At 52.5% G+C, this 22,064-nt stretch overlaps 1 protein-coding gene and 1 non-coding gene across 3 annotated transcripts; both read right to left on the bottom strand.

Annotated features, from left to right (window-relative positions):
- Window positions 1-394: 394 nt before the first annotated feature.
- On the bottom strand, window positions 395-14,875 carry LOC142826910 (uncharacterized). Of its 2 annotated transcripts, XR_016348670.1 has the most exons (4): window positions 14,251-14,875; window positions 6,173-11,842; window positions 2,646-2,749; window positions 395-2,261 (listed from the first exon to the last, which is right to left on the bottom strand). It is a non-coding gene; the product is annotated as an uncharacterized LOC142826910 (transcript). The 2 variants fall into 2 exon arrangements; XR_016348669.1 differs by having other exon boundaries at window positions 395-2,749.
- A 92-nt stretch (window positions 14,876-14,967) lies between these two features.
- Window positions 14,968-16,272, bottom strand: MAFA (MAF bZIP transcription factor A). The gene has a single exon (XM_089776141.1). The coding sequence runs from the start codon at window positions 15,975-15,977 to the stop codon at window positions 15,114-15,116; it is 864 nt and encodes a 287-aa protein (XP_089632267.1). The 5' UTR covers window positions 15,978-16,272; the 3' UTR covers window positions 14,968-15,113.
- Between the last annotated feature and the right edge of the window lie 5,792 nt (window positions 16,273-22,064).

Below are 22,064 nucleotides of genomic sequence, written 5' to 3'. Positions count from 1 at the left end.
CAAAATGAGAAGCTAAAGGAACATGACTCAAAATGTGAGGCTTTTTAATGTCATGCTTTTTAAGTTAATGTTGTGATTTTGCAGGGCCAAGCTCATGATTAATTAGCGTTTGGGATTGTGATGGTCCCTACTGATTACTAATCTCAGATGAGATTATTAAAACAAAGAATCTTACCAAAAAAGTCCATTTGATTTGTATTTTGTTTGCCTTTCTTCTTCACTCAGCCGGGACAGAAAAGATAGCTGGCCCAACTTCATGGTCAGAATCTAGTCAGTTTCACATTCTGACTCACATAACCCCTAAGTCCAAGACATGGTCCAGGTTTCAGAACAGCTAAAGAAGGCTCAATTCTCGCCCCATCTACAAATAACTTTGCTTACTTTCAAACAAGCCTTTTTTTTTTTTTTTTTGGCCAAGAAAGTTTTATTCCTTAAATATTGTTTAGGTGTCAAATTTCCGTTTTTATTTAGACTTCCGTAAAAGTCTAATGAGAAATAAAGGACTTTGGACCAAAAATCTTCCACCCTTTGTTTACACATTATGGGCTCTTTTTGGAAAGGGATCGCCTGTTTGTGGATTTATAACTTACCGGGTTTTTACAGCAGAACTGGTCTCACCTAACTGCAAATCAGCTGAGTGGCTATAGATATAGATATATGAGAGACCTGCAGCCTACCAAAGATCTGTCTGAAAGCTGATGAAACAAACACTTCTCAACCCCATGATCAATCAAAATCAAATTAACTCAGTTTCTCGACAGACCACAAAGCAACATGTCTCACATGTGTCTGACAGTTTGTTTTTTAGATACAAACAATGCAAGGGAGGGGAAGAAAGGCAGGCATGCTGCGGTGGAGGGAATGTGTAAAAATACAATCCGAATAAAAACAGAATTCAAGGAATTAGAGAAAATTAAGGGTGTAGGGCAAAATACATCCTGCAAACAGCATCTTCTACACATATATACATCCTCCCTCATTGGCCAGCTCCTGGTCTCAATTATGCTGGTTTAAATCCAGAGTCACTCCACTGAAGCCAATGCAGTTTCGCTCCAGATTCACATTAGTTTAACTAAGATTGTATACAACCCCATCAACATGAGCCACTAAAAGAATTTTATAACACACAATCCAATGTTGTTAATGTTAATTCAGTCTTCTCTAGTCCTCAGATCCCATAATTCACATACCCACAAACAGCCTCTGCTCCCTACTTCTCGGCAACAATTTCACAGCCGAGTGCCGTAGGATGGTCTCATGTTACTGAGACGTCATGACTTCTGCAAAAATACACTGCAGTACAGTCACTGGTATAACTAGAGAGAATGAGTATCAATAATTAAAACTGACGCTGCGCTTGGCAAGTGACCGACCAAAGTGTATTGTGCAGTGCACCGTGGATTGCTTTCGCTTGGGTGTCCTCTTATTTGCAAAATCTGGTTATTTACAAAGCTGTTTCAGATCATGAGTGTGAGATGACGTATGTTCTGCACAGAGAGAACAATATATGTAGCACGCACACGACGCGCCATTTCAGAGTAGCCTAGACATGTCATAAAATCACAGAACACTAGAACTGGAAGGGACCTCGAGAGGTCGTCAAGTCCAGCCCCTGCCCTCATGGCAGGACCAAGCACCGTCTGGATCATCCCTGATAGATGTCTATCCAACCTGCACTTAAATATCTCCAGGGATGGAGATTCCACAACCTCCCTAGGCAATTTATCCCAGCATTTCACCACCCTGAAAGTGAGGACGTTTTTCCTAATGTCCAACCTAAACCTCCCTTGCTGTAATTTAAGCCCATTGCTTCTTGTCCTATCCTCAGAGGCCAAGGAGAACAATTTTCTCCCTCCTCCTTGGAACAGCCTTTTAGGTCCTTGAAAACTGCTCTCATGTCCCCTCTCAGTTGTCTCTTTTCTAAACTAAACAAGCCGAATTCTTTCAGCCTTTCTGCACAGGTCATGTTCTCTCGACCTTTCATCATTTTTGTTGCTCTTCTCTGGTCCTTCTCCAATTTCTCCACTTCTTTCTTGAAATGTGGTGCCCAGAACTGGACACAATACTCCAACTGCAGAGTAGAGTAGAGCAGAAGAATGACTTCTCGTGTCTTGCTCACAACACGCCTGTGAATGCCGCCCAGAATCATGTTTGCTTTTTTGGCAACAGCGTCACACTGACCACTCAGAGTTAGCTTGTGGTCCACTCTGACCCCAAGAGCCCTTTCTGCCGTGCTTCCTCCTGGACAGTCACTTCCCATTCTGTGTGAGAGAAACAGATAGTTCCTTCCTCAGTGGAGCACTTTGCATTTGTCCTTATTAAACGTCGTCCTGTTTACCTCCGACCATAGAGCTGGAAGAGACCTCAGAAGGTCATCAAGTCCAGCCCCCTGCTCTAGGCAGGACCAGTCCCAACTAAATCAACCCAGCCAGGGCTTTGTCAAGCCGAGACTTAAACACTACTCCACTACTTCCCTAGGGAACCCATCCCAGAGCTTCCCCACCCTCCACAGTTCTCCAGTGTGTCCGGATCATTTTGAATGTTGACCCCCTTCTCCAAAACGCTGCCATTTGCGATGGAAAAGCTCCGTTAGGTATTAGTCAGATTCAATAGGAAAGGCTGGGTTGCTCTCGCGGCTAACATACCGGACTGGGAGTCGTAAGCGCTGGGTCTTCTTCCTGCTCCATCACTGACCTACCGCCTGACCTCGGACGAGTCGTTTCCCCTCTCCAAGGCCCAGTTCCCACATCTGTAAAAACAATTTCATTTTGTAGAACCCAGCTGGTACTAAAATCCAAGACCAGCCAGAAGGTTTCCACGCCTCATCCCAGATCTGAACGCTGTTGTATTAAGCCAGGGGCGGGGAACCTAAGGCCGGGGGTCTGGCCCCTGAGGTTGCTCTTGCGGCTAACATACCAGACTGAGTCATAAGCTCTGGGTCTTTTTCCTGCTCCCCCCTCCCCTGCAGTGGGGAGCCCCACTTGTGCGCAGCCCCACTGATTTTTCCGTGGGGCAGCGGCCCCCGACCCGAAAAAGGTTCCCCATCGCAGGACGCCCAGTGAAAAAGACCATAAACCAGGGTGAGACGGATGCCTCTGCTCTCCCTCGTCCCAAGGCAAAGACATGCCAAGGGCAGACATGGTGAACCTGTACGGTCCTGTCTCTTCGGCTGTCTAGACTCCACCTCCCTGTCGACAGGGAGATATAGATTAGACATGTCAAAATTGCTACTGAAGCACGGATTTAAATAGCCTGCACTTCATTAGCATAATCATAGCCGCCGCTTATTTCAAAACGGAACTTTTTCGAAAAAAACGGCAGTCTAGACGCGGATCTGTCGAAAATTAACCCTTTTTCAACAGATCCTGTATTCCGCAAAAAATGAGGTTGATAGGATCTGTCGAAAAAGGGTTTATTTTCGACAGATCTGCATCCAGACTGCCGTTTTTTTTCCAAAAAAGCTCCGTTTCGGAAAAAAAGCAGCAGCCATGTTTATGCTAATGAAGCGCGAGATATTTAAATCTCTGCGTCAGTAGCAATCTCGACGTGCTTGATCTGCATCCCTCTGTCGACATAGGGGTGCAGTATAGACGTAGCCTTCCCGGAATACAAAGCCATGCCCCTTACAGCTCTCCCTTCCGTCACCATGGAGGGGGCGGGCCCGCTGCTGGTGCCAGCGAGCATCACGGGACTGACTCTCTGGCAGCTTGATGGCCCTTTACCCCAGCTGAGATCTGGCCGGTGGTTTTAAGCTGCCCTTTAAAATGGTGCTCCACACCTACGGGCGAGGCTTATCGACTGCTTGGAGAGCACCATACGAAGCCAACACCTCGTCCGTCCGTCCAGCTGCAGGCGCGTTCCCTGCGCGTCACCTCGTCCGGCCTCAGGCGCAGGGCTGCATCTCGGGGGCCTGATCTCACCCCCGGGGAAGCCCCCAGAGTTCACCCCCCTCCGCAGAGAACAGCTTCCGTGCCGCGGCACAAGGGGAGATGAAAACAGGCGTGGTGCACGCACAACAGACGGGCGCATGAGGGCTCCCGCCGCATCCCTGGCTTCCATGCTGAACTCAGCGTACGGCAGGGTTAATGGCCCAGCCCCCATTCACACAGGGAGGCATGACTGCCGGTGAGGACGACTTATGGGGCCACCCCCTCTTGGCCACAGTGGGGTTTGGCCAGCCCCTAAGAGACACCATGAGGTTTAGATTCATGTGTCCTGCCTGGCCCAACAAGCCGCCGGGGCTGGAGTAGCAGGGGGCAGAGTGAGAGGCCTGGGGCAGAGTGGGGGGTGTCCAGGCCTGGGAGAAGGGGGATGTTCGGGGCTGGGAGAGCCGGGGATGGTGCAGGGTAGGGGGAAGCAGCGCTGGGAGAATGTGCACAGGGCGGGCCGGCGTGTGACCCTCACGCTGGCTGTTTTCAGGGGGCCTTGTAAACGTTTCCCATTTCACCCTGCAACGGAGGGCAGAGTTCCCCGGCTCAAGGCATCTCCTGCAGGACCCCCACCGGCCTGGCCTGCTGACGCCACCCTCCCCGCAGCCAGGCCGAGCCAAGCGTCCTGGCCAGAGCACGGCCCCTCGCACGCCGCCCCGCTAATCCCACCAGCCCCGGTGAAGCACATGGAAGCTGCACACACCCAGGCTTTTCTGAAGGGCCCCTGCCGCATGGCAGCTGTGACCAGGGGGAAACTGAGGCCCTTGGGGGGGGGGGGGCAACCGCGCAGACTATGCTGTCCCTGCGTGGACAGGGCCGGGGTAGAGTGAGCGGGTAGGGAAGTTGCGGGGGAAGAGCTGGAGCAGGACACACTGGCCCAGGAGGGGTCGAGTGGCAGGAGACGCATGATCCAGGGGAAGGTGACGGCGCCTCTTGGCCCTGCTAACACCCTGGCAGAGGCTTCCCCGGGGAGCTTCCCCCCCGGCCGCATGGCACCCTGGGGAGCAGCCCAATGACAGCCCAGGGTCACCTCCCACGTCCACCTCAGCGGCCCAGCCACCCCTCTGGGTGCCCTTCCCTGCTCCGGACCAACAGGGCGGGGGGGGATTTTCATGCCCCCTCCCCGCCCGAAGCGGAGAAAGTCTGCAGGGGCGCCCGGGAGGTTCCCAGTCCAGGGGGTGGTCCGGCCTCCAGGGGACGTGCACACACCACAGCCCCACTCGGCCCTGGGGAAAGGCAGAGGACTGTGGGGCGGAAGGCAGAAGAACAGGAGAGGGGGGAAGGAGGGAAATTCAAGGCAGGACTCCCGGGGAAGCCCTTACAGCACCACCCCGCGAGCCAGAAACCTCCAGGGCTTTTCGGGTCTCATCTGACCCCTCCCGACTGCGGCACAGCAAGGGTTAAACGGCGCCCTCCCCACAGCCCAGCGCCCGCTCCTTGCCCGCAGCATGCAGGAGCCCAGCCCCACTTGTTCAGGCCAGAAGAATTCCCCGGCCCTCAGGGCTCCAGCAGCTGCCAAAGGCCTTGCGCCCTGCCAAGGAGGCCTGGAAAACGCACCCAGCCCGCCCCCCTCACCGGGCGGGGGGGCAGACAGCAGGAGAATTCTCCGCACCGCCTGCCCTGCGCTGGGGCAGGGCCAGACGAGGATCTTGGCGGGCCCCTGTCGACAGCCAGGAGAGCTTAAAATAATATTGTTCCATTCCAGGAGCCGGGCTGAGGGGGGAATCTTAAGGGGGCTCATTCCCGGGGGGAGGAGGGCACACCCCAGGAGCTGGGGGGGGAAGCAAATCCGCAGGGGAGGGACTAGGAACTGGAGCCAGGCACGGACCCTGGACCGAATCCGGCCGGAGGCCCAGGAGAGACGCGATCCCACCCTCCAACTTATTCAGCAGCTCTTGCCTGGAACTCACCAGCCCTGGGGGGGGCACTTTCAAGGGCAACATGCCCCCGCTGGTGAGCAATTGGGGTCTTCAAGCCTGGCTGGAGAGGGACGGCCACACGCCCTTCAGAGATGCGCTCTTACCCCCCTCCCCCTCCATTTACCATGGGCATGACACGGCCCGGGAGCTGGGAAGCGGCTGTCGGTGCCGGAGAGAGCAGCTGAAGAGACGCGTGGGAATCTGCCCCCGTGCGACACCGACCCCCACGCGGGCCTAACGCAGGTTTAGCGGAACCGTTTCGTTTCCGGAGGGAGGAGCAGGGGGTGTGTGGGGCGAGAGAGAAGTGGTCACTATCTAACGTACTTGATCCTTTATTGGCATCACACGGGGAGACAAACTCCGGTTGCTGTGGCATGTCCAAATAAAACAGGCATTACGATTTTGGGCCAAGCCCCCTTCCTGCACCTTTAAAAAAAAAAAAAAAAAATCAACAAAGCTTCCCTGAGAGCAGAGGGGCTTCGAATTCTGGCAGCATCCGGTTTCCGAGACAACCTCTCTCCCCGTTGCCAACCCGGAGCCGGGCGAGGTGCATTAAACAGGGCTTCGTTCATGGGGGTCACGCCAGGCCTGGCCGCCCAAGGCCCCAGCAGCTCTGGGCTTGCCGCGTCCGTTAGGCGAATCGGCAGATTGCGGGAGCCACGGCCCCCCGAATTACAAATTAGGCACCGTCCTTAAGGCGTTGGCGTGGAAGTCCTTTCACTGATCCGGGAAAGAGGCTGCCAGCGCCGGGAGATGCCGTAGGAGCCCCGTAACCGGAGAGATTAGAGGGGGAAAAACCCGGCCTATGATTTTTGACCCTTTATGAGTCACGTGCTGCCTCTGCTACAAGAGGCCATGCTGACTCGTTAGACTGGGGCTTAGCGGCCCGGCGTTACCCTCCCCTCCGCAAAGGCCCGGGCTTGGTTGGAAGGTCACTGAGGCATGCGGGGGATGTTTGGAAATAGAAGCCGGAGGAAGGCCATGCCGGACGGTTCGAGCCGGGCAAAGTGCCTTGGAAAAAAAACAGCACTCAGGCCCTGCTTGAGTCTCGAAAACGAGACCAGACCGTAGGGCCCACCCCCCACCCACTGAGGGAGACGGGGGGGGGGGGGAGGGGGTGTCTCATGGGCTTCCTTCCCTCTGCCTATGCTGGGAGTCCATTGAGGGCTGCCCCAATGCCTCCTGAACCCGCCTGAGGTTGCCTGGCCAGCGGCTCTTCAGGAACAGGCAGCACCGGAAGAGCCATGGGCACGCAACACGCCGCTTGCTACAAGATGTTCTTGGGGGGGGGGGGGGCTAGGCCCAGCCCGAACCCACCAGGCGCCAGCCCCGCCCCAGTGGCTGTTTCACTCGCTCACCCCCCGCTTCCTTTTTTGGACAGACGCGGAGACACGTTTGAAGAAAAAGCAGAGCGCGGAAAGGCACAGCTGCCGCCAGGGGCCCGGTGGGTTCCCCCCCCCCCCGCCCTTCTACACAGGGGCCGCGGCTAGTCAGCCCAAGCTCCCAGCCTCGCGCCCGCTGGCCAAAAAAGGACTGGCACTTGAGTCACTCAGACACAGTGTGGGACACGGTTTCGGGTGGGTAAAAACCGAGGGCTGGCTCCACCGGGAGATCGGGGGCTGCAGCCTGGTCCGTTGGCCAGCCCGGCCCTGTTTTTAAATCAAGATGGGCCAGATTGAGAGCACTGCGCTAGGAATGACTGCGGGGGGGGGGGGGGAGATGAGGAGGTCTCCGGCTTGTGTTACACACCGGGGAGGGTGGGGAGGGCAGAGGAAGGGGAAGGTGTCGGGCGAGATGCTCGAAGAGCTCCCTTCCGGCCCAGGAATCAAGCAGACGCTTGTCAACTGTCACCTTCAAAGTTGGGTGGGAGAAGTGTGGGGGGGGGGGCAAGCCCCAGGAACCTGACCCAGTTTGGCCCCCAAAGAGTCACTGCCAAAAGGCAGAGGGTGACCCGGGGGAGGGGGAGAAAGCGAGAGCTGCAGCTTCCCCATTCCATTGTACCCGCGAGGCAGCACAGCCGGAGAGAGCAAGCACACCCGGTTCCAGGCCCTGCTCTGCCACCGCCTCGCCTCGCCGCCTCAGCCAAGTCATTTCATCTTCTCCAATTCATCATTTGTAAAGGGGGGAGGGGGCAGCAATAGAAGCAGAGATGGGTCCTAAATGCTAGGACGCAGAATTTTTTTTTAAGCACACACCATACTACACATTCTTCTCTCCCACCCCACTGTAAGAACCAGAGCTCCCCCAAAACACTCAGTGGGTGCTGGTGAACAAACAGGCAACACAGAGTAAAACACATTTCAGGCCTGACCCCCCACCCCTCCCCGCATTTGAAGCAGGGAGCCAGCACCCGCCCCACAGCAGAGAGCTCAAGCCCCACATAAGCGAAGACCCATGGGGGGGGGGGGGGGATCGTACCCGTCAGGCTGCTTGGGAAAAGTAACTGGACTCAGGTCTGCACCCATCAAAAATCAAGGACAAAAAAAACCCCAAACAGCCACCGATTTCAACGGGGGCAGAACCGGGCCCTCCACCCCGGCTTATTTCAACAGCACGGTGAGAAAAACAGCAGCAGCCCAACTCATTCTAGGAGCACTCGGTGCCGGGAAGCACAATCCTGAGTTAAAGCCGAGGAGTTTCTGCCTTGTCCTTCGACTGAACGGCTTTTGTAGGGCACAGGTGTCTGGGAAGCTGGCAGCCTGGGTCTCTGACCTGCACTCAACACAATCCCTGTTTCACTTTGTATTGTCCCAATGCGGCTGGCTTCCCTCGAGCTTCATTCCCGTTATTCCCTCACTGCGGGGTTGGCCACAAATCACACAGGTCAACAACAAAGCAAGCGAACACAGGCGAACGCCAGAGGAGAGCTAAAAACAGATTGCACGAGGGGGGGGGGGGGGAGGGAACCCACCTCAAGGCCAAAAAGGGGGAAATAAAATCTGCCCCTTACTAATAAATGAATCGAGTGCGCAGATATACACAGAGAGGGTGGGAAAGGCCACTGCGGATGAGAGAGTCACTAGACAGGAACCGTTCCACATGTTCCCCAGGCAGGGTTGGCTTGGAGTTAAACTGGAGGATTTAAGTAACTGACAAGCCTCGTGCATGCATCTATAAATATGGGGCAAGCAGGCGGACGGACACACACACACACACACACACACACACGGTAGCGACACAACTTGACTGTGCAGCACCCACACAGAGCCAGTGCCTGCAACAGATCCAGGATTTTCTCCAGAAACCCACTCGCCAAACGAGGCCACCTCGCCTTATACGCATAATTTACAGGACCCTCTCGCTCCTTGCGCTCCGCTCAGCTCCATTAACGTCCCAACCCGCAGTTCCCTTCGGCTAATCCTCAGCTTGCCGTAACGTACTAACGCCGTCCACCGTCACGGAGCTGGCCCGCTACAAGCGAGGAAACTGTCCCCTCCCCCGGGTCCTCCGGACTTGACGGGGGGCACAGAAAAGGGAGCGGTCGCTCTTGAAGGTACAATGGATTCACTGTGAGAGGCAAGATCTCTGCTCACGCGGACTCGCGCAGGGCTGAGAGCTTCGTTTGACGATCTGGTAAGTATGGCTGAGAGGACAGTCCCGGCTCAGCACAGAGATAAGAACGATCGTGCGTGGATTGCCTCGTATTCGGTCTTTGCTTCCGCTACCGCGTGCAGGGCTGGGAGAGGGAAGATACGCGCCATTGAGTGTCAGCATGACGGACAGGAGAAATATTTGCAGATTTGTTTCAGGCGAACAAATGGCCTAAAAGCAACCCAACTATCCTCCTGGTGAAGAAAAAGTCACAGCGCCTGGACCTACTCGAGCACAAAACAATTTCACTCAATAAGCACCTAGACTCAGTGTCTATTGATGGGTCTGGCGCTAGCTGAAGTGGTACCCTACTTTAAAAAAAAAAAAAAAAAAGACTGGATTGCAACGGGGAAATCCAGGGAGTAAATTAGCACATGAATATCATATGTGCACATGCACTGCCACAAAAAATGGTTCAATATGAAGTTAATTGATCTCAGCGGAGATCAAGCAGGAAGTGCGGATGATTTTGTGTAGAACATACACACACACACACACACAAACAGAAAGCATACAGTTCACATGAGACACAATCCAAACCAAGCCATCCTAGTTACACCAGAAGACAACCTAGTCCAGAGACTGGCAACACTACCGGACCCTTCTTCGTGGGTGTGAAAACTTTCCTAGACTTTATTTTTAGACACACACTCTTAGTGTGCTATCTGCGTCCATCGGGCTGCTGCTGGCTTGCAGTTTCATTTTCAGTCACTCTCCTAAAGAGCTCTTGCGTTTGGTTTAAGGAGTCTCAAGTCATGATGGTGAGGGAAAAGGGGTTTTGCTCTATTTGGGGGTTCTCCCTCCATCAACTCTTCCTCTCCCCCTTTGTTAATAGCAGCCCCGCTGGCATGGCCTGGAGCCGCTTTCTGAAAACGCAGAGATGGGGTAAGGGTGGGGAGATGCAAAGGAATTAAGAGGGACTACTAGCTAAAACACTGGGGAGCGGATGGCCTGTCATCAGCATCTCACAGCAAAATGGGGAAATTAAACTAGCACTAAAAAAGGCTTTGGGGTGATCAGGGCAAGGCCCTGAAAAACTAAGGGAAGCAGCACAAGGCACAATTTACAGGAGGAACTTGAACAAGCACCATGGCGTCTGTTCCCTTGCTTTAAAAGAAACAGCGTCAGTTTCCTTCCCTAAAGGCTTCCTGGTTGTCTCCACTTGCAACAATCACCAAATGTGAACCACTGAACACGGCAAGTTAATCCTAGCCATGCTCTGCCCGGTTGGGAGAAGCTGGCCCGTTCCGAGTGTCGGCGTCCGTGTGTGGTAGGAGAACAGGAAAACTTGCAGTAAATAAAATTTTTTTTAAAAAAACCCACAAAAAAGACCCAACTCCCACATGGCAAAAAGACACCAAGACAACGAACACAATTTCTGGGACGGACTGACGGACGCGCTGTCCCGTATCTTTGTCGGGGGTCCTCGCGTACTCAACTGGCACAGGCAGGTTCTGTAGGAATCTTACATTTCTACTCTCCTAGAGAGCATCTTTCTACATATTCAAGACCCAGTCCTGCTCCCCTGAAGTCAACAGCAAAATTTCGCAGGTGGTCAAAGCAGGATCAGGCCCTTAGCAACACAGCACGTGGGCCCCTCTCTGCAGATATGAAACACCGGGATTTCAAGGTGGAGCAGCCTCACAATAATTAATTACTCACACACAGCCCATGCACAGCACCTGCTAGTCCACAGAAAGAAAGTGCTTTGAGAAGTCAGGAATCTCGCCCAACTCTCCGTATGCTGAGCGTGCCTAAAAAGGAGCTGGACAATTGGAGAAGGAAAAACGCCCACGATTACTTAGGACAACGGCAGGGGATTCAACTGGGAGGAAAGTTAGCCAAGGGGTAAATGTCGGTGGAGTACCAGAGAAACTCCGAGACCATCTATTTCACAGCTGGATAGATTTTGCTATCAGGGACGGGGCAAAGGCCCCATCGCTTGGGCTAGACAGACTACACTGGACAAAACAGCAGGGAAAAGTACAGTATAAACCAACCCTGCACTGGCCAAAAGAAACTGGAGGAGCTAATTGGTCTTTCCCATCTTGAACATCTGTGACTGCTGGCTCTAAAAGGTGCTAGGCAGACAGTTGTACTGGCAGCATTGCATAGCCTCATTCACCCTCCATCCTCACATCCCATTTACTCCTTTCCTTAAATAAGTGGTGTGGCACCAAACAAAGGCCAGCTGTCCATTTCAGCTAGCCTCAAGAGAGGTGGGAAAAAGCAGCGCACCCAAAAACCACCTTCTTTCTCCAGGCCATGGAGACGATCAACCAGGACCGGCTTTCGGACGCTTCCCCTTGAAACGGTACCAAAGCCTCCAGCCAGTGATCCATGTCACATCTGCCAAGGGCGAGCCGCACAGAGTCTAAGGCAAGCCTGAAAGACCCGGAGAAACTGGGGAAAATTCAAATAAAAAAAAATAAATCAGACTCTAGGAAAGGAACAGAGCACACGGTACTGCTTGTGCCAGAGCAGATGCCTTCTAATTTATTTGGGGGAGAGGATTGTTTGTTTTTTAAAGATTTGAAACATTCTGATTTTGCCTATTTGTTTAGCACAACAACAACAAATTTGTACTGGGGCTTTTAACCGGCACTTAAAAAATTTCCGCCGGTGAGGATCGTTACCACTGGCATGCTCAAATTAAATCAACCCTGTTTCTAGTTATTTGAAAGTCATTCGCTGCTTGTTCTTCTATTTGTAAATTGCAGTTTAAAATATTAGTTGGGGCTTGGGAAAATAAAGTAATTTAAAAGAAGACTCAGTCCATGGGCAAACAGTTCTGATTCGGGTAGAAGAGCGAGCATTTAGCGTCATTACCAGCATTCATTTGGTGTGGAGTAATTCATTCTTTGTTTCAAAAGAAAATTTCTTCACTAACCACGGGGAAAAAAAATGCTATGACTTCTGATCAAATCTTTTAGCATTCTAAGTCTCCACACTTAATTAAAACAGATCTAAAAAGGGTGCTTAAAAATGCTCCATTTAATAAGTCCTTTTAAAAAACAAACTTTTTACGCAAAACATATCCTATACAGGAAATACCTCCGTTAGTGTTTCTTATTTTTTTAAATAGCTAAAGCCACCACTCAATTCTAAACTCTCCCTTTTAATTCTTAATTTAATCCAATTTAAAAACAACCAGGCTTATTTTAAATGCCTCAATTTATTATTTCAAGCCAAATCTTTGGAAGTGAAAGAGTACCCAGAAATAGCACTAAAATAGGGTCGAATTTTTTGCCCAGAGGAAAACTGAAGAATAGGGTTAAGCTGATAGAATCTGTCTTAAAACATTAATATCTTGCTGCTCCGACCATTCCAATTGTATTTTTTAAGTGCTGTCCTTTTTAACAAAAAAGCATGCCCCAGAAGAAATAAGAGTAGCTTCAAAAATGATCAAAATATTGATGCATTTGTTTAAAAAAAAAAAAAAAAAAAAAAAAAAAAAAGCCTGACAATTTGTAACTTGCTTTTCAAAGACACCAATTTTTTTGGTTAATTCTTTAAACTGGAAAACGAATTTTTAAATTCGGAGTTTAGTGTTTTGACTAGAGCCTACCAAAACAAAGTTAAAATCATTTCCTAACCATTCATCCAGTCCGAAGATTGAAATTGCACATATTTCCCTGTCTTTGTATTTAAACTCAAATTCACATTCAGATTAATTAAATTTCGTTCTGGTGCGCAAAGCAAAGAAACAACTGTGCTTTAATTCCAACAGCTAAACCAAGAGACACACAAACCACCACTTTTTAACCACTGCAAAGATTTCAAGTGATTTCCCCTCCCTACAAAAACCAGGAAGGCAAAAAAAGATGGGTATGTCTAAAGAGATTTATTTTTCATTTAGCAAATGAAAGCTAAAATGAGTTTTTGCATTGGTGCCTGAACACAAAGGAAACAATTCAAAGAACAAACAAAAAAACCGAGAGAGATAGGTGGTTTTGAGGTTGCAATAGCCCACGTCTCAACAGCAGTTTACATAAAAAGACTTAACTGAAGCCCTCCGAGGAGTGTAAGTTTTATCTTGATGCAACAGTGTTAAAACCATCAGAAATTGAAATAGGTCATTTAAAATACGTTGCACAAGCAGCACCTAAAATGCACCAGTTCCCAAAGTTCACAAGGTGTTTTGTTTAAGACTTACAAGTTTTCCCTAAGATTTCATTTTTTTTAAAATAAGCAACTTGTTAAAAAACTCCAACTGCTATGCATATTTTTTTTTTTACTTTCACACAAAGCATAATTGCAAGATTGCCTTTTTTGCAAGAAATAATGTGCACGTTCTTTTCATTCTTGAAATCAAGATTAAAATAACATTGTTTCCCAGGAGTTAATAAATAAATCTGGTGCATAGTGATATAGCAGCCAGCTGATCGCAGTCCATATATTATTATATTGCCTTTCAGGTCATCTTAGAATGTAACTTTTTCCCCCATTATTTTAACAGCATAGATAATTTTAAATCTCTATAAAACAACAGTATTATTTAATCCAATTGATTCCTGTATATAGTGCATTCGGCTTTTCCAACATAATTAAATTAATTCTTATATTATTTGCATGCTATTACATACAAACTTTCATTAAGACTTGTGATTTTTTTTAGCTTTTTTTTTTTTTTCCTTAAATCACCAAGCAAAATATAGGCTCAGAGGAAAAAAAGGCAAAAAACGAACTAAATTCTACATATGTACAAGTGGACACCTTTCAATAAGTTAAGTCTGGCTCAGGTTTCCTTTTTAAAACAACAAGAATTATTAGTAAGAAAAGGAAGGAGATAAAAAGCAGGTAAACTCAACTCTTTTTCGGAGTCTGAAGTCCCAAGATATATATTCCAGTCCCTTTTGTGAGTGTTTTGCTGCACTGTTCCACTGAGAGAGAAAAACATCACTTTGCAAACATTTTAAGACTATTTGTTATTTAAGATGCGCCCCCCAAAAAAAGTGCTGCAAACTAAAGATTGACCATCGGGGAGGAGGAGGGGGAGGAGGGGGGGGAAAAAAAAGAAAAAACAAAAACAAAACAAAAATATTACCAAGGGAAAAAACTGGATCATGCTTTTTCTTCATCTGTTCTAGTAGAAAAGGGGAGATTACTGAAATACCATACATGTCCTGCATGCAGGATTGCTTAAAAAGTCTTCTAAGAACCACAGTTTAGTTGCAGCGCGCTTCTTGGAACAGTTCCTCGGAAGCTGCTGGATTCAGGAGTAGGACGATTCCGAAGAGTAAATAGTAGGATTTCATTAGGATGCACTTGGTTTCTTTTTTTCCTCCCCACAATGATTTTGGTTGGTTACCCCGTTTTCCAGGGGGGACACACACGATTCAGAGCGTTGCTACTTTTCTTCCCCCCCGCCCCAATGGCTTGGCGAGTTCAGTCTGGCGTGCCCCAAAGCTGTGCGCGGTTGGGGGGGCAGGTCAAGTGTTCATGTTAAGACTCAGGAGCGAGTGGGGGGGGTTGGTCGGTGGTGTTTCCACCTGGCTGCCTCCCCGCCCCTCCCAGCGTCGGCTGCTTCGCAGGAGGGAGAGCGGCAGGGGGAGCCGCGGTGCGGGGCTGGAAGGCAGGGAGAGGGGGAAGGCGCCCCGCGGGCAGTTCGCTCCCGGAGCCCCAGCGGAGCGCACGTCTATGTACAGCCGCCGGGGAGGCGCGGGCGCCCGGCTCACATGAAGAACTCGGCCGCGGCTTTGGGGGCGGGCGGCGGGTTCGGTTCCCGGGGGAAGCCGCGGCCGGCCAGCTTCTCGTACTTCTCTTTGTACAGGTCCCGCTCCTTGGCCAGGCGGGAGACCTCCTGCTTGAGCTGCTCCACCTGGCCCTGCAGCTGGCACTTCTCGTTCTCCAGGATGTGCCGCTGCTGCACCCGCTTGTAGCGGCAGGACTGGGCGTAGCCGCGGTTCTTGAGCGTGCGCCGCTTCTGCTTGAGGCGGATCACCTCCTCCTTGCTGAAGCCCCGCAGCTGCCGGTTCAGCTCCCGCACCGACATGCTCACCAGCTGCTCGTCCGAGAAGCGCTCCTCCAGGCGCACGTGGTGGTGGTGGTGGTGCGGGTGGTGGTGCGGGTGCGCCGCGTGGTGGTGGTGCGGGTGGTGGTGCCCGGCCGGGGCCACCTCCTCGCCGGGGAACGCCTGGCCGCGGAAGCCCTCGTAGCCGTGCAGCGGGTGCGGGTTGCCGATCAGCGCCTCCACCGCGTCCTCCGGGGTGAGGTTGAGCGCCTCCGGGTGCTGGTAGCCCGACATCCAGTACAGGTCCTCCAGCGGCGCCTTGCCCGCCGCGCCCGGGTGCGCCCCGCCGGGCCCCGCCTGGCCGCCGGGGCTGGGCGCGCAGAAGCTGGGCGAGGAGGGCACGGAGGAGCAGGGCGTGCTGAGCGGCGTGGAGGACAGCGAGCCGGGCGGCAGGCGGTGGCAGAAGCGCTCGGCCTCGGGCGGCTCCTTCTTCACCTCGAACTTCATCAGGTCGAAGTCGTTGACGTACTCGATGGCCAGCGGGCTGGTGGGCAGCTCGCCGCTCATGGCCAGCTCCGAGGCCATCTCAGGCTCGGCTGCGCTAGCGGGGCCGGCGCCCCAGGGGCATGGGAGCCGCGGGCACCGGGGCGCTGCCCTGCGAGGCAGAGCCGGGAGGGGCGGCCCGATCCCCGCTGCTGCTGCCCCTCGTCTCGCCTCCTGCCCCCCCCCCCCGGAGTGGGCTGCCCCCTCTTGCCCCACAGGCCCAGGGCAGCGCCCCCGCCCCCCAGGCACAGCGCTCTGCAGCGGGGCTCTCTCCAGGGGGGTCCCCCTGCGCCCCACGCTCGGCGGCGGCAGCGCCTACAACCAGCCGCACGCCCCCCGCTTCGCAAGGACTGAAGTGCTGAATGGAGCACTCTGCCTTTTATAGGGAGCCGTGCCTGGCCCCACCCCCCCGGGCGGGGGCTGCCGCCTCCCCGCCTATGACAGCCCGGGTCATTTGCCTATCCCTATAGCAACCCAGCGGCCAGCTGTCAGTCTCCTGCGGGAACAGCTGGAGGGGAGGGGAGGGGAGTGGGGGTGGGCAGAGGAAAGATCCCTCCAGTGGCCATGCACGGGAACAGCATAAATAGTACAAGGCAGCTACCGGAGTGTAAGTGGCTGCTGGCTTCAACTCCCCCCACCCCCCAACCGACCTCGCACCAAATCCAGGGCCCAGGGCTCATTGCACAGGGCGATTCTCCGAGCAATCGGTTTAGCCTTCAATGCATGCACCAGCGCCAGGCATTTTATTTTACCCTATGCAAAATTCACAGATCTAGCCTAATAATTATCTCTGAATCCCTCAGCGCAAGGGGAAGAAATAAAAGTTTGACAGTAGAAACGTGATAGAAATGTAGCCCTGTTAGTCTGGTGTAGCTGAAACAAAATACAGGACCATGTAGCACTTTAAAGACTAACAAGATGGTTTATTAGACTAATAAACCATCTTGTTAGTCTTTAAAATGCTACATAGTCCTGTATTTTGTGACAGTAAAAACAGATTTCTTGGCCCTTCGGGGTCAGCCTTGCTCCTTTATTGGAGCAACAAAGTGGGGTTTTCACTTTTTAACTTTGCTGGGCTCTGGCCAGAAAGGCGAACACAATTTTTGCTTAGACAACACTCACTTCCATTCCCTCCGATACAAACTGAAACACACCAGCCGGCAGGCACGCACAAAGCTTGTGATAACCTGCAATATCCAAAGGCTCCCGTCTCTGGGGTATTCTGTTCTCCTGTAATACCTGTCGGCAGGGGGGTTGTGACGTGGTTGCCCACCAGAAGGATACTCCAAAACACACACACACGCCGCGTCGGCCCACAATTCTCCCAACAAGTCCCTTGTGATATAAAAATGATGCGCAAACCCTGCAGCACAACCTGGGTGCGTGCCGCACAACATTGCGTTCCCTCCCAGTCTCTGGACAAAAACTCCAATATTCACATCTGCCAAGCAGAAATCCTATCTCTTAATGCACACAAACTGCACACATCCAAGACACTAGCTCACTACTGACTAGCTGCCCCACCTATCGATACACACCCAAACACTGTACTTTTTCCCAGTACTCCAAAGGGCAGCAAACAGCCCAGGCATTCATATAGCCCTGCCTTCGCATGCACACACACACACACCCCTCCAAATCTAATACAGACAGGCTGAGACACTGCAATAGGCAATGGCTCCCCTCTCCAGGGTATTGGGTTCCCGTGGCAGGCATGTCGGCAGGGGGGTTCGCTGGGGTTGTCATAAGCTAATTAAAATGCTCTGCCTTTGCTCTCAGCCGGGCGTGACTTTCCCACCAGGGCTCAGCCAAGCCAAAGGAAAAACCCTCCCTCAAAAGAGAAGGGAAAAACCCAGAACGTGGATTATTGATTTCAAATATCTGCAGTGTCAGATTTCGCATGAATTAGAGTCTAACAACCCATCTTGCTGCAGGGCTCATGGTGCCTCGGTCAACTCCACGGTCCCTGGGCCCACACTGGCCAGCCCCACTCCCCAGGCACGCGGATCGCTCCCCCAGGCCTGTGCCAAACTGCCTCTGGCTACTGGCAAAAAGCCCACAGGCCCAGACTGAGGCCAGGGAAATAAAACCACAAGCACCCAGTTCCCGGTCCCTTCCACTGCAGATCAGAGAGAAGGGACGGCTTTCTAACAAGGCCACACCCAGCAGGGTACGATTCAGCAGGCTTTGCACGCGTCACCCCAGTCCAGATCAGGGTGGAACCCCCGGGGGAAAAGCTCAGAACTTTGTCCACACTGCACCGAGTGGCACCCACAACGAGACAGGGTCCTGGGGTCAGACAGGCCAATCCGGCACATACGTGGACTCTGCTCACAACAACGGTGCTTGGGGAAGGGGCCCTTCCGTCCGCCCTGAGGGTTTGGGGCTGGGAACACGTCCGCGGGAAGATCTTACAGCTTCTTGCCAATTGAGGGGAAGGGAGGAAAATGATCCCAGCAGAGCGAGTCCCAAGCCAGATTACCGGGCGTGTGTGCACGCCGCAGCATGACTACTGGAAGCTGCAGGCTCTGTGGGTTGCTTATGAAGCGTGTTCTGCAGTCATGATCCACGACCTGGGCGAGACTCAGAGTTCACCACAAACACACCATGTTGGAAACCACAGAGCGGCAAGCAGGGGGCAGAAGGGGCTTGGAGGGGCTCTTCCTCTTGCAAAGTTGCCCACACTGTGAAGGAGCTAGGTAGTTTCTGCTCTGCCATATACCATAGTGCCCAGGGAAGCGCGGGGGGTACAGAATGATGAGCCAAGAGAGAAAAAGACAAGTGGGAATCAGGAGACCCGGGTGTGACTTTCAGGTGTGCTGCCCAGTGGCTGCGTGACCCTGTGTAAGTCACTGCCCTGCTCTGTGCCTCAGTTTCCCCACCTGTACTATGGGGAAAATGACACCGATCCAGCATTATAAAGTGCTTTAAGAGCTACAGCCAGAAGAATGTTATCGTGTTAATCTATTAAAGGTACTGAGAATGAAAAGAGATTAAAAAGATGGGAACAGGTTAGTTTAGAGAGGAGATAAATACAAAGGGCGACAATCGAGACATGCAAACGAATGACAGAGAGAAAAGTGGCAAATTGGGCATTCCTCCTATTCAGCCTCTCCTCTGGAAGAGCAAGGGGAGGTCAAATGAACCTGAAGGTAGAACACTTAAAAGGAAACACTTTCCCTCGGTGTGCCGTTAGCCTGCGGAACTCACCGCCACATGATACCACCCAGGTCAGGAGCTGAGCGGGATTCAGAAAGGCACTGGAAAAGTCACATCAGAGAAGATTAAAAAGAAGGGACCTGTGTCTGCAAGCTTTGGGGTATAAACCAATCCCTAACTGATGAGAAATAAGGAGGGAGATCCCTCGATCAGGTTACAAATCATTCACTTCTAACTCCCTGCCGAAGCACAGGGCGTGTTGTGTCCGACCCACCCAAGGCAGATGCCTTTCCAGCCTCCTTTTGAAAATGTTCCAGGAAAGGGCTTCCCCGACCTCCCCAGCGGTTAGTTCTATTGTACCTGGCCACGGCCACATTTCTAGCACATCCCTGGGGTGCAGCTTGCACTGACCAGTGTCAGAGACCAGATATTGGACTAGAACATCTGGGGAACATCAGATCCGGGGGCTGGATGCAGCCCCCGCCTTGCCTGGATCTGGCCCCCCGAGGCTCAGGGCACCCCCCCAACATTGGGGAGCCCCCACTGGTGCTCCAACAGGGCTGGGCTGGCCCCCCAGGCTCTGGTGCAGGAGGGGGAGTCTTTCTCCCTCTCAGTCGGGGGCGGGGCCACGTCAGTGGGTGTGGGAGTTGCTGGGGGGGGAGGGAGTTGTTTTTGCCACCCCACTGATTTTTTGATGGGTCAGCGGCCCCCAACCCAAAAAAGATTCCCTGGCAAGTCTGATGTTCCTACACCCGCCCTGGGCTAGGAAAGCCCAGCGACCGTGAGTCCGATCCATGCAGCGTCTAACCACGTAGCGCCCCCCCCCCGTTCACCTTACCAGCTCTCCGTCGCAGCACCGTTCCTTTCAAACAACGCGCCAGCGTCCTGCCTGTCACGCGGTTGCCAGCGGCGAGGGGAGAAGGGTTCCTGACGGCTTTTCAAACGAAGGGCTCAGCCTCCCCGAGGGGCTGGCCTGGATGGCGAGAGGAAGCGGAGCCTCCACCCCACGCCAGCCGCTCACCCCTGGCTACGGAGCGAGATCTCGGTAACGCCAGGGCCTGCAGCCCAGACTCGCTCCGCGCAGCTCCTGCTGGCTCAGCAAACGAGGCCGCAGTGCTTGGGCGGCTCAGGGAGAAGCCGGATTCCAGCTCCAGCTGGGGGAGAGGGAGGATTTTTTTGTTCTCTCCTCGGATCCCCGGATTTGCTCCCCAAACCCCAGCCTCCCCTCCGCCCAGCAAGGACTGGTCTCTTTCGGGAGCACTTCCAGCAGCTGTTACCCCCGGCGAAGGACGGCCACCGACCGAGACCACCGAGGGCCTGCAGCCTCCCCGATGGACTATATAGATCACCACAAAGCCGTTCATTATGGACCACGAGGGATGCCACAGATGGGCCGAGTCAGCCGGCGAGGGACGAGGTCGGGGAAGCCTCGGCTTTCGTACCTGACGGACGGCGCTTTCTCGATCGGTGCGGGAAAACCGCCGGGCCGAAGAGGACTCGTCTCTTCGAGGGGCGCACTGCACCCTGGAGCCGATGAAATCTGCTAGAGATTAAGATTCTTTTCACTTGATGCGTGGGGCTCCTGAGGACGCTTTACCAGCTGAGTTTTTAAAACCACCCCACCTACATCCGGCACAAGGGGGTTACGCCAATTGCTTTATTAATCATAGAATACTAGGACTGGAAGGGACCTCGAGAAGTCATCAAGTCCAGTCCCCTGCCCCCACGGCAGGACCCAGTACCATCTAGACAATGGGTTCCCAAACTGGGGGGTGAGCCCCCCTGAGGGTGTGTGAAGATATTCCAGGGGGGTGCACAAGGTGACCCAGCCTCCCCCCACCCCATAAAGCTTTGCTGCCCGGGTCAGTTTTTTTTTCCCCTCAACAAGTTTTGCTGTTTTTTGGAGGGGGAGGGGGAGAGAAAGGGCCGTGAAGGTTTTTCAAAAATCAAAAAGGGAAAAGTTTGGGAACTACTGATCTACACCATCCCTGATAGACATTTATCTCACCTGCTCTTAAATATCTCCAGAGATGGAGATTCCACAACCTCCCTGGGCAATTTATTCCAGTGTTTCACCACCCTGACAGTTAGGAACTTTTTCCTAATGTCCAACCTAAACCTCCCTTGCTGCAGTTTAAGCCCATTGCTTCTTGTTCTATCCTCAGAGGCCAGGAAGAACAAATTTTCTCTCTCTTCCTTGTGACACACTTTTAGATACCTGAAAATTGCTATCATGTCCCCCCTCAATCTTCTCTTTTCCAAACTAAACAAGCCCAATTCTTTCAGCCTTCCCACATAGGTCATGTTCTCTAGACCTTTCATCATTCTTGTTGCTCTTCTCTGGACCTTCTCCCATTTCTCCACATCTTTCTTGAAATGTGATGCCCAGAACTGGACACAATACTCCAGCTGAGGCCTAATCAGCGCAGAGTAGAGCGGAAGAATGACTTCTCGTGTCTCGCAATCAACATTCCTGTTAATGCAGCCTAGAATCATGTTGGCTTTTTTTGCAACAGCATCACACTGCTGACTCATATTTAGCTTGCCGTCCACTAGAACCCCTAGATTTCCTATAATGAGTGTTACATTTTTCTTGTTTCCCCTTAACCCAGCTGTGATCCCCCTTCCCCAGAGTCACCTTGCCTTTTAGTGTAACCTCAGGCATGCCTTAACTTGGTTTGAAACCTTCACTTCAACACAACTTTTCAATTTGTTTCACCGTAGCAGCCATGCTCCCTTGTGCTCGGAGCTGTACAAACCTACAGCAAGCAATCCCCACCCAAATACAAGATCTTCCGCAACATCGGGTCTAGCCGAGTCCCCCAAAGGCCTGCCTCCTTCCCCAGAAATTCACTCTCAAGAGCTGCCCAGTCTATGAAGTTCCACCCATACTTGTCACAAATCAGAAGAGGTCACGAGAAGCATTTACAGTGGACAATTCTAGGGTAGTTCGGCATCGAAAGAGACAAC

Source organism: Pelodiscus sinensis, chromosome 2, assembly GCF_052426305.1.
Source record: "Pelodiscus sinensis isolate ZL-2025 chromosome 2, ASM5242630v1, whole genome shotgun sequence".
In the NCBI taxonomy this organism is placed as follows: domain Eukaryota; kingdom Metazoa; phylum Chordata; order Testudines; family Trionychidae; genus Pelodiscus; species Pelodiscus sinensis.
This window is presented reverse-complemented; position numbering and strand designations above follow the sequence as displayed.

What these genes read in the sequence shown, in the direction of transcription:
- MAFA (XM_089776141.1), bottom strand. Translation starts at nt 15,977, where the DNA reads ATGGCCTCGGAGCTGGCCATGAGCGGCGAGCTGCCCACCAGCCCGCTG.